Source organism: Elephantulus edwardii, unplaced genomic scaffold (genome assembly GCF_000299155.1).
Source record: "Elephantulus edwardii isolate Elephantulus edwardi_28Jun2011 unplaced genomic scaffold, EleEdw1.0 scaffold00083, whole genome shotgun sequence".
In the NCBI taxonomy this organism is placed as follows: Eukaryota; Metazoa; Chordata; class Mammalia; order Macroscelidea; family Macroscelididae; genus Elephantulus; species Elephantulus edwardii.
In genome coordinates this window covers 9,406,934-9,419,675 of record NW_006399833.1, presented here as the reverse complement: position 1 = coordinate 9,419,675, position 12,742 = coordinate 9,406,934, and the positions used below count along the sequence as shown (strand labels likewise).

At 40.0% G+C, this 12,742-nt stretch overlaps 1 protein-coding gene across 3 annotated transcripts in view; it reads left to right on the top strand.

Annotated features, from left to right (window-relative positions):
• Window positions 1-12,742, top strand: part of CHRDL1 (chordin-like 1) — a 278,118-nt gene that overhangs the window by 160,613 nt on the left and 104,763 nt on the right. For 2 of the 3 annotated variants that reach the window (XM_006889921.1, XM_006889920.1), the window contains exons 4-5: window positions 3,623-3,765; window positions 5,798-5,891. In XM_006889921.1, coding sequence (XP_006889983.1) covers window positions 3,623-3,765; window positions 5,798-5,891 — 237 coding nt within the window. Of the gene's footprint in view, window positions 1-3,619; window positions 3,766-5,797; window positions 5,892-12,742 lie in introns of all 3 variants that reach the window. The other variant, XM_006889919.1, reaches the window with a different exon arrangement.

The window sequence follows — 12,742 nt, the reverse complement described above, 5'->3', positions numbered from 1 at the left end:
TCATTCCGGACTCTTATGATGATCATAATACCCTAAAATATATTAATTTTATACTATTCTCTCCCTCATCGGCTTTATCCAGTTTTTCTCAGTCTTACGCCCACCCCAATGTCAGCCTCATTCTACAAGAGTTTCACCATATAATATTTGTCCTTTTGTGACTGAGATATTTGAGAGACAAGTTTTTATTGCTATCATTGTGTTGAGTTTTTTTTTTTATGTTGTTGCTGGTTACTTTGGTCCATCCTGCTTTCTGTGGTACATCTGTAAGAAGGATGTCTCTCAGTGTTTCCTACAATGCTGGTCTTGTTTTTACACACTCCTTTAGGTTCTGTTTTTCTGGGAATATCTTGATGTCTCCTTCATGTTTGATCAGCCATTTTGCTGGGTACAGTAGTATTGGTTGACAGTAGTTTTCTTTGAGTGTTCAATATATGTTATTACACTGTCTTCTTGCTCGCATCGTTTCTTATGGGTTACTCTTAGTTTCTCCTTTGCTGCTTTCAGAATTCTCCCGTTATCTTCCGCTCCCCACCCCCCTTGGCACGTTATCATATAATATGCCTTGGTGTTTTTCTGTTGGGGTCTATTCTATATAGTATTCTCTAAGCTTCGTGAATATATATTTTCTCATTCTTCATTATGCCTGGAAAGTTTTTTTCTACTAATTCTCCCACAACTTTTTCAGTGCCTTTAGTTGCTTCTTACTCTTCTGGAATTCCAATGATGCACATGTTATTTCTCTTGCTATCCCACATTATTCTTAGGTATTCTTCTTTTTCCTTTATTTTTGATTCTGCTTTTAACTCTAGCACAATTGTGCTGACAATTCTATCTTCTATTTCACTAGATCTGTGTTTCATCTCTTCAACTCTGTTCATGTGTCCTTCCATCATGTTCACAGCTACAAAAACATTGGGCCTCATATTTAGGATTTTGCTGTCTTATTTTTCCAAAGCCTCTAATGCCTCATTGGGGTTTTTTTCCTGCATGTTTTGAATTGTTTTCTTAAGCTCTTCCTGGTTCTTTCACCCACTGGAGATATTGAGTCATTGTTCTTTTAAATTCTGTATCAGAAAGTTTCATCAGACTTTCTGTCTTCGGAAAATCCATTGATATTGTGTTATTTTTTTGGTGGGGTGACATCTTGCTTTGGGCTTGTTTAGGGAGTGAGGTAGCCTGTTTCCTAGGTGACATTGCTTTAGTAGAGTTTTTCATGACTGAAGAGATAGCAGGTTCTTGATTTGAAGTCACTGCTCCAGGAGTGGGTAGGACAACAACCGCACCAGGGTTTCTCTCTGCCTTTTGACCCAAGGAAAGATCTGCTTCAGTTCGGTAGAGAAAAGGCCTGTGAAAGCAGCCAACTGCTACAACTAGGGTACTTCAAGACGCTCTAGACTAAAGGCAGTGGATGTGAGGAGACACAAGGTGGATTATGGAGACCTGATTGGAAAATACGAAGCCTTGGTTTTTCCCTTCACGAATGAGTTCCAGATGTCTTGCTCCCTTCTGATTGGGCTTATGGGGTCCCATGTGATCCAGCCAAACAGTTGAGACACCCCCCCCACAATGTACCTTACTAAAGTTCCATCATTGCTTCAGCATGGGCATCAGCTCCAGGTGCAAGATGTCAGAGTTGAGAGTAAAGTTTAGTGTCGGGTCCAGAGTTCCCAGCACAGGGCATCGGCATTGGCACTAGAGTCTGTTTTTCAGTGTTTTTAAACCCCTCACTCAAATTCCAGTGTGGCAGCATTTCTGTGTGGAGCCATGCTCCCTTGTGGCCCAGCGCTCCTGTGTGGCATGGCACTCCCATGCAGTGGGATCAGGTAGTAGCCTCAGGTGGTCCTCACTTCTAGTCACTTTTAGAGGGATAACAATAATGAAGTGATAATACAGTAGAAGATAATTTTAAACCAAAACTCAGAATCACAGTAATAACCAGGCTGGTTTGACAGAGACTCATGAAACCCCTGAGACTTAGCTGCCTTTTGAGCCTGGACCTGAACTCACTTCAACCCTGAAACTTTCAGTTAAACAATGGACAGGTTTATAGGATGACCAGTAATAGCAAGGAGATTTCTTAGGCTTTATTGCAATGGAAGATTTGCCTAGGGATAAAAAACAATAGGAAGGGAGTGGATGGATGGATATATGGATGGATGGATGGAAACAACTACAAAGAGATAGTGGGAAGAATGGTGATATAATGAGAAGCTTGTAGTCAATATCTTAAAATATCTATGAATAGTTGAATGGAACACCAATCTTCTCTGTAAACTTTCATTCAGAACAAAAAGAATAAAAAGTCACAATATAGTTTGAGAGACAGAAGGTAGAATTTGTGACTAGAAGACAAGGTTTCAACTCTCTCACAACTCAATAGCTTTGTGACCTCAGATCACTCACTCATTCATTGCTGGTGAGTTGGAATAAACTTATAACTGAACCTTCAGTAGGGTTTCAGTCTGCAAATCACGCAGGAGGGTATTGCCTATCTTTACCTTTTGGAGCATCTGGAGTGTTCGCATTACCTTCCCTTGGGTTTTCAGTGCAACTCCTTACTCACTAGGCAATCAGAGAAAAGCCACACAATCTCAAAGAGGATTTTTTTTTCTTCTTTTAAATGTCAGATGAAGATATGGATCTGTGAAAATTGTCTCACAGTGTTGTTCTGAGGCTTCATTATGCTTAGATATACGAAAACTCATTGTAATTGGTTTGCTAGGTTGCTAAGAATCACAAATATGAATAATAAGACTCTCCAATTGCCAAACTGTGAGCTGTATCTCTCAGATGCCTTGGGAAGTCCAGATTGTGAGCCAGAGCTATCAAGGAACGTTTCCCGGAGAAAATGGGACTTGAAGAAACCTCTTAAAATCAGAGAGGATATCAAGATGTGTAAAGGAGCAGTGGAGGGTGGGAGACAATGCTAGGGAGGGAAAAGTGCCATAAGCAAAGAATACAGGGAATGGAACTGGCTTATAAGCACATACCATGAGAAACATAGGATAGTTACTGTTGTTCTTTGCCTTTGAGTCAGAACTGCTTCATAGCTGACCTTCCAGTGGGTTTTTAAAGACTGTTAATCCCACAGGAGAAGATTGACCATGGTTCTCCCACAGAGAAGCTGGTGGATTTGAACTGCATACCTTTGAGGTTACAGCACAGCTTCTTATCACTAGGCCACCAAAGCTCCCTGAACATTTACTAGAGTAGTTGTAATAGATGATTCCTCTTCTGAAAGAACAGAAGAATGAATAGATAGATAGAATATGGTGAACTTCTCCTTCAGGCAAGTTAATATCTTTTTCATCAACAACTGCTACTCTAACAATGTCCTATCTTTGTCCATGCCTCCCTCCCTCTCTCTGGCCTTGAACAGTTCCTTGCATATGCCAGGTGCTGAATAAATGCACAGTAAGTGAAAGAATGGGTGAATGATTATGCCATCTGCTTTTCTTGCCTGATTCCTTTAATGCTATTTAAGATCATAAGCCACTGGAGCAGAGATTGCCTTTTGACTCCCTCTGTGTGGTACAGCCCCATCTACTGTTTGCATTCCTGAAATTCTTTGCAAAGATGTCACTATTATGTGTTGTTTATCTTCACCTTGTCCCAGAAGACTCTTTACCTCCACCAAACAACAAAGTGACAAGCAAGTCGTGTGAGTACAATGGGACTACCTACCAACATGGCGAGCTGTTCATGGCTGAAGGACTCTTTCAGAATCGGCAACCCAATCAGTGTACCCAGTGCAGCTGTTCGGTAAGACTTTTCATCTTAATGTTTCTTCTAGTCACTCTCTAAATGAAAGAGTCTCTACCGTCTTTGTGGTTTTCTTTTGGGCCTTATATTATAGTGGGTTTGCTTGGAAGTTGAACTGCATCTAAATTGTAATCCTCTCTGCCAACTCCTTAATCCTTATGCACCTGTTTGAAGGAGATCAGGTCTCAAAACTTGAGAATTTCTTGAATGGGTAGAGGTGTGCTGTTGCTTAAACTGCATCTCTTTCCTAGTAGTTACACCACCAAAGCCTTCATTTAAAAGATTCAGTTACTTGAAGCCTTGGGAATATTATGGGTGGAAATATCATCCTTCTCTATCTAGGGCATTCTATCTAATTTATAAGAAAAGAAAGAACCTGCAGCCTCCTTTATCTGATATCTTATATTAACTTGTTTATTCATAATACCCTGCAATGTGGAAAACCCCCAAAACCCAACAATGCACAACATGATAAATAATTGGCTGTGATAATTTCTGTGACATTATTTATCAGAAGATCTGCATGCATACACAGAGTAAAGAAGACCAACTATATTGTTATGTAATTGTGTAGACCATAGAATATAATAGAATCACAAAACAAGGGAAGATGGCTCTTTAAATTGAAACATGAAGGAATGAAAACATATAGACATGATTTTTTTCCCTCTGTGGGACATTAAGGAGTCCCTGGATAGCACACAGATGGTTAAGTTCTGAAATGTTCATTGTCAAAGTTAGAGATTCAAGCTCACCCAGAACTGCCTAGGAAGTAAGGCCTGGCAAGCAGCTTGTGAGAAAGTTAAGACAATCCTATGGAACACAGTTCTGTTTTGTACCCATGGGGTCTCCATGAGTCTCAATAAACTTAATGGCAACTAACAACAAGGGACATTAAATACTGGCTTCCCAAAATATGCTGTAAAATCTCTTCCTTTAGAGATTATGTTTTTTTTCTTTTAGTAAAATTATAGTATCTCAGTAATTTTGGGAAATTTGGTTGGTTGTGACTATGCCTTTCAGATGACTTTTTAGGAACCCTTCTGATCCAGAAAATGTGTATTTAAGGACCAAGAACAATTTAAAGAAAAAAAAATAGTTTAGTTTACACATAGTTATTGCTTGGTTGTTTTCCAAATCTTCCAAAACAAATATTCACAGTAACAACAATGTTAACTAATATTAAAATAACTTAAAATCTCTAAAAAGAATTTCTTTGGTAAAGTAAAAGGAAAAAAATTCAGGAGTGATTTGTTGTTGTTGTTGTGTGCTGTCTGATCAAGTGTGACTCATAGTGACCGTATAAACAACTGATCCTGTCTTGTACCATCCTCACACTTCCTGACACACTCAAGCCCATTGTCACAGTCACTGTGTCAACCCACCTGGTCAAGGATATTCCTCTCTTTCACCAGCCCCTCTAAGGAGTGACATTGGTAGTACAGAATTTTAGAAACTAGAGGTTGTGCAAATACAAATACAACCTAGCAAGTAAATTTGATCCTCTCTATTGTCTTGTGCTGGACTGAGCTGTAGCATTCAGAAAGTGTTCAATAGTCTTGTATTGCTCCAGAGAGCTTGTCTCTCTGGTTTGAAATGGAAAAATCTAATGAATGTTACAAGTGACAGCTGTCACACAAATCTTCATTCTCTTAAATATTCAACATTGCAGCTGAAGAACACTGGAGACAAAGGAATACAGTGAACAAAGAAGAGAGGAACCAGAATCTATTTGGTGGTTTGGAGACCCCATGGAAACTCTCACAATGAATATTTTTGTACAATCTTAAGCCAGGATGCCCAAAGTATGGGATTACTGCCAACTCTTTATGGTCTAGTCTCTGGTGTTGAAAAATAGTAAACAAAAAAAGAATTAGTGCATAATGGAACTTAGGAAGTGCCTATAACTGACTCCAAAGGAGAAGCTGAGAGGCATGTGTCATATTTTGAGCCAATGTTTTATCCCACGTACTGAGGTAAGCCTTCATATGCATATCAGGTCCTTCTTATTTCAACTGTTTCTTCTTGGCAGGAGGGAAATGTATATTGTGGACTCAAGACATGCCCCAAACTAAGCTGTGCATTCCCAGTCTCTGTTCCGGATTCCTGCTGCAGGGTATGCAGAGGTAGGTGTCCCACAGCCAAAAGACTTAGAATGTTACTTTCTTGATTGAATAGCAAGACTTAAAATAGAGGTAATTGCTTGCCCAGTATCCTGAGAAAATAAACGCTAACAATAACAACAGCAACAAAATAATGGTAGCATTGGATTTTAGAGGTACTTTGGATTGCCAAAAGAAAAGCGCTGATTTACAAAGCCAGAGCCTGAAAGAAATTAATTTGATTGTAGTGTGGCAGGTTAAGAGATGTAAGAGTCATGTAAGGTAAAGAGAGTATCTAGCTTTCAGGTCTTTTATGAAATGTTTGCAGCTTGATTTTTAAGTTATTGTATTATTACACACATGTCATTTCTACACACAGCCTTAAAAGGAAAAACAGACCTCACAAAATACACTTATATGCTCCTTTTATGGTTGTGTAGCACATAATTAAGTTCTTAAAAATAATTGACAGTAAAGTGGACAAAAACACAATAAAAACCATAATGAAAGAAATCATCTTCCAAAATTATATACAAATGGAATAATCATAATTTTTTTCTTTATAAGTTCCCTCTCCTCTCCTTTTTATAAAATAATGTCACCTTAGGTTTTTAGAATCAAACGTAATCATTTTAATTCTTCTTTTGTTGCCTCTTCTCAAGTTAATGAATCTGGGAGCAGCTTCAGTTATTAGTTCTCTCTCCTTAGCATTTTCCATTGCCACTGTCCTCATTTTGCCCTCCTTTCATATTTCCATTCGCACAGTGTGTTGAGCATTTCCTACTGGTGTATGCTTGACACTGCATAGAAACTGGGTTTATACTGGTTAACAGGCTAGACATACCAAATTTTTACAGAGCATCTGCATTTGATACATTTTATTTTTTCAAATACCTTGTGTGTATTAGCTTTCTATATGTTCTGTGCACTCTATGTTTGCTTAAGTGTAAATTGTTACTGTTGTTGTTGTGTGCCATTAAGTACAAGTCAACTATCTGGTGGGTTTTCAGAGGCAGTAAACCACACAGGAGTCTTCTCTGTGGAGATACTGTTTAAATTCATATCTGAAAGATAGGCTATGGAGAGTCAGCACAGTAGAGGAAGATGTTGGATGTGATAGATTGACATTGTGACTGTGGCAATGGGATCAGGTGTGTCAGAGACTGTGAGATTCACTTAAGATAGGGCCAGTTTCAGAGCCATTGTTTATAGGGTCACTGCAGATTGTAGTTAATTTGTTGGCACATAACAACAACAAAAACCCATACAAAGAAGCTTGCAGGAAGAACATTCCAGGCAGAGAAAATAAAGATTAAAGGCCTCAGGCAAGAAAGAAGTTATTCAAGGAGCCAAATTATCAGTGCTGTTGGAAGGTAGTAATCATGGTCAAAACAGGCACAAGCTGTTGCTAGAGAGGTGACTAAATGTCTATCCTGCAAGGCCTTGTAGGGAATGGGAAGGATTTTGAGTACAATGAGAAGCCGCTGGAAAGTTGTGAGCATGGTGACATCTCATTAATGCCTAAATGGATCTATCTCATTGGCTATTGTATTCAACCTAGATTATAGGAAGTCAACAATTCAGAGAAAAGACCAGGGAGAAGGTTGGTATAGTGACTTATGAAATGAAAGGGGAAGGGACTACAGTACACAATGTTATTGCTGTGTGCTGTTGAGTCAAAACCAATCCTCAGCTGATCCTCTAGCAGATTTTCATAGGCAGTAAATTACATGGACAGAGATTGCCCACCCTTCTTCTGTGGAGCAGCTGGTGGATGTGAACCATGTACCTTTGGGATTGCAGAAAAGCTTCATACCACTATCCCACAGTGCACAATGTTTGTTGTTAAGTGCCGCCGAGTCGCAGGCAACTCATAGTGACCCTATGAAGGAGAGTCCTCGATGCTTGGGTGCCTTTCATCCTCTTTCCAGGTTCATAGGGTTTCCGGAGGCAAGCTATTATGGAAGTGGATGCCTCTCCTCCTTCCAAGCTTGTTTTAATCGGGGAGCTCCACCCCACTCTCTGTTCGCACTGGGTAGCCAACCATTAACACCTTTGACACATCAGTGTCACAGGGTTCAGCCTCACAGCAACCACAAGTGACCACAGTACGGAAACTTGTATACCAGGACTATATGACCTAGAGGAATGTCTGAACAAAAACAATAAAAGACAGGCCCGAGGGCTGCAGATTAAAAGTCACCCACCTAGCACTTTCTGTCCACTGGGCCAGCTGATCTCTCTCTCTATGTTGATATTATTGTTGTTAAGACAGTGCACAATAGTGATCAAAATTACCAATCCCAGTCCTGCTACTTTCTAGCTGGATGAACATGAGAAACTTACTTGACTTTTCAAGTAAACCTATATCTTGTTGTTGTTAAGTGCCATCGAGTCTCAGGCGACTCATAGTGACCCTATGAAGGAGAGTCCTCGATGCTTGGGTGCCTTTCTTCCTCTCTCCAGGTTCATAGGGTTTCCAGAGGCAAGCTATTATGGAAGTGGATGCCACTCCTCCTTCCAAAAACCTATATAGTGAAGATAATATCAATATATATAATAATTCAGATCAATAATCAATCATAACCAAAGAGATTATGAGGTTTGAATGCGATGACACAGGGCCAAGGTTTAGCAGTGCATTTCATAATGGGTGCATATAGAATCAATTTAGCAGAATTAAACCAAGAGTGGGAGGCAATTCCCATGTGTAGCCAACTTTGAGAACCACTGAGGTAGCAGGGAAAAAAAACTTATCAAATTTGCTGAGGGTAGGGGCTAGGTGATGCCTATATATTCCTGCAATATAATCTTTCTAAAAGATAGCCTTAACTGTATGCTAACACTCTGCTAAATTGTGTGCCAATACATATTTCAGTTACCCTAGTCTAGCCCCATTTTTGAACACTTTACAATTCAGACCTCGTGTAATGCATGACAATCTCATGTGGTAATCACTATTATTTTCTTCAATTAAAGGATGATGAAACTAAGCCAGAGAAATGTTAAGAACTTTGTTCAGAGTCATATAGCTAGTGACTCAGAGAGCTAAGAATTGAGTTCAAGCCACACAAAAGAATGGCTCCTAATTGCGAATAGGATACATACTAACCCCCCACTCTGATACGAAGACCTTCCATAGTCTAGTTTCAACTTACCTTTATAGGCCTACATTTTTCTATTCATGTACCAGAGGTCCCAGTCGCATTGGGGTTTGCTTCTCTTCTTCTTACAAAATACATTTTTTTTTCTTCTGGATACATTACATATTTTTGTCCAACAACACAAAGGAAAGACACGATATCCTGTTATCCTTATTCATTGTACAACTTTCATATGCACTTGAGATGATTGAAAATAGCACCGCTTGGTTCAAATGAGCCTTTGTCTTCAAAAGAATATTCTTGTTCTTGAACATTTTAAAGGGGCCTTTGACAGCAGATTAGTGATACTGTTCTTGTGTTCTATTTTTTTCAATTTTGCTCTTTCATCTAACCCCTAGCCCAGTATTTCTCAAACTATGGTTTGCATCACCATTACCTGAAGACCTTATTGAAATTTAGATCCTTAGAATGCATCTCCAGAGATCCTGCCTTGGTGTTCTTCTTGGTTCTAGGTCTCCAAAATCTGTATTTAAACAATCCCCAGAGTTCATTTATCTGCAGATGATCCATATACTGGCACGTTGAGAAACCATTCCCTCAGATGATGAAGATGACTGGAGATGATGGTTTTACATCTGTGTTTAGTACACTTAAATTTAATTTACTAAAGGGTGAAAATCCTTTAGTCCTGAAAAATTAATGTAAATCTCTCTCTTCTCTGTAACATCCAGTACTGAACTTTTGCTAACTTAGTAACATTTATCAACTTGTCTTTTATTATGTGTGTCCTTCCTAATGTCATATCTTATTTTGCTTCATGTCTTTTCAGCCCTACCAATGTATATGTTCCTTAAAGCAAACATTTCTTCTGGTTTATCTTTATTTCCTTCACTGTGCTAGTTGAAAGAATGTATACTACTTTGGAAATCATAATAGAAAATTGGTCATAGAGAGAGCCAAGTGCAGAGAGAGCCAAGCCCAGAAAGAGTGGGCAGGACATATGGAATTTAATAAGAACTATTATTAAAATAACTTATTTGGGAGCCTCAGTGCGGAGCAGTGAGCCTTGGCAGGAAACAGTGAGTTGCAGTGGGACCCACCCACCAGGAGAAAGTAGGACAGCAGGAATTTGAGTGAAGTATCTAAAGGGGGATCACTGCTGATTGCTGGACCAATTGTGGGACCCCTTCACCTTAAGCAAGAGGGAGTGAGAAAGCTGGAGCTTGACTGGGGTTGTGAACCCAGATCTTGAGGACAAAACTAAGGCTTCCTGGTTTTTCCATTTAGGACCTTCCCCCTCCCGCACACACACACACCCAGCACATGGGTCTGCATTTGTATCCCCCCCAGCCCCTGCATGCATCCACATGGGTGCCCACCCTACTTGCATCCATGCATATGCCCACCCTCTGTACAACTGTATGTGAACTCACCCACCTTCTCCTGGAGCAATAACATCAGATCAAGAACCAGCTATCGCCTCATGCATGAAAAACTCTACCACAGCAACGTCACAAAAGAAGCAAGCTACCACACTTTCTACACAAGACCTAAGATATCACCCTCCAAAAATGACACAATATCAATGAATTTAATGAAGCCAGAAAGTTTGATGGAACTTTCTGACACAGAATTTAAAAGAATAATGATTGAATATTTTCAATGGGTGAAAGATAAACTTGAAGAATTACAGGATACAGCAAGCAAAAACCAAGGGAGAAGCTTACAAAAACTATCCAAAACAATGCAAATAAAACAAACGAGGCATTAGAAGCACTGGAAAAACAAGAAACCACAATCCAAAATATAAGCACCAATGTCTCAGATGCTGTCAACATGATGGAGGGACACATGAACAGAATTGAAGAGATGGGACAAAGAACCAGTGAAACAGAAGATGGAATTGTCACCAAGGATCTTCTAGAGCAAAAAACAGAAACAAAAAGGAAGGAAAAAGAAGAAAACCTAAGAACAATGTGGGACACCATGAAGAGAAGTAACGTGTGTGACTGGAATCCTAGAACATGAAAAAGCAAGTAAAGACACTGAAAAAGTTGTGGAAGAATTACTAGAAGAAAACATCCCAGCCATAACAAAGAATGAGAGAATATATATTCAAGAGGATGAGAAAACTCCATATAGAATAGACGCCACCCCCCAAAAGAAACACTGAGGAATATCACAGAAAAATTTGCCAGAATCAAAGATAAGGAGAGAATTCTGAAAGCAAGCAGGGAGAAACCAAGAGTAACCTATATGGGACAGCTGATAAGATCAAGTGCCGATTTCTCAGCAGAAACCATGTGAGCAAGAAGGAAGTGGAATGACATATATTGAACGCTAAAAGAATGTAACAGTTAACAACGAATATTGTTGTTGTTGTTGTTATGTGCCGTCAAGTAACTTGTGACTCATAGCAACCCAATGTACAACAGCCCTAAACTCTGCTCTGTCCTGTGCTAATCACACTGTCTCTAAAACTTCCATCCCGATTACCCCAGTCACTGAATCAATCCACCTCATAGAGGGCCTTCCCCTCCTGTGCTGTCTCTCCACCCTCAAAAGCATGATGTCCCTCTCTAAGGCCCATCCTTCCTTACAACATGTCCAAAGGATGTTAGATAGAGCCTCAAAATCCTTGTCTCCAAGGAGCTGCCTGTTTTAACTCTTTCCAGGATGAATCTGTTTGTTTTCCTAGCAGTGCATGGTACCCTCAATACTCTTCTCCACCACCACAGCTCAAAGGCATCAATTCCCCCTATATCCTCCTTAGTCATTGTCCAACTCTCTGATGCATAACAAGTGAGAGCAAAGACCATGGCCTGTATCAGATGCACTTTACTCTCCAGAGAGACACCATTGCTCTTAAGTACTTGGAAGAGGTAGGTCCCTAACAGCAGACTATTCCATCACTATATGTCTTTTAATTTCCTGGCTACTGGTGCCAAGAGTGTTGACTGTGGAGCCAAGCAAATTAAAGCTGTGAACAATCTCAATCTTTTCACCATCCATCCTGATGTTGCCAATTGGTCCAGTGGTGAGAATCTTTGTCTTCTTGACAGTGAGCCTCAATCCATATAGGAGGCTGCAGTCCTTGACCCTCTGCAGCAAGTGCTTCAGGTCCTTCTCAGTTTCAGCAAGCAGGGTTGTGTCATCTGCATAACGCAGATTGTTGATAGATTTTGTACCCAACAATATTGTCCATAAACTATGAGGGAGACATCAAGATAGTCCCAGAAAACAGAACCTAAGGGAGTTTGTAAAAACAAGACCAGCATTTCAGGAAACACTGAGAGACATCCTTCTTACAGAGGTGCCACAGAAAGCAGAATAGACCAAAGTAACTAGCAACAACACCAAAAAGAACTCAACAAAATGATAGCAAAAAATCCTTGCCTCTCAATAATCACACTGATTTTAAATGGTCTAAATGGAAGACCGAAGAGGAAAAGAGTAGCAGATTGGATAAAAAACAAAAACAACAACAACAAAAAAAAAACACACACACACAACAAACAGGTCCCAATCACTGAGCCGCCACCGAGGACTCAGCTGCCTCCCCCTCAAGCCCCCTCACTTCCCGACGCTCCGTCCCCACTGCCCACCTTCTCCCGCCACCACCTTCCGCAGGCTGTTTCCACCGAGGAAAAGGAATTGTATCGTATGTCCACTATCCAGAACCTCCACTCTTTCGACCCCTTTGCTGATGCAAGTAAGGGTGATTACCTGCTTCCTGCTGGGACTGAGGATTATATCCATGTAAGAATTCAA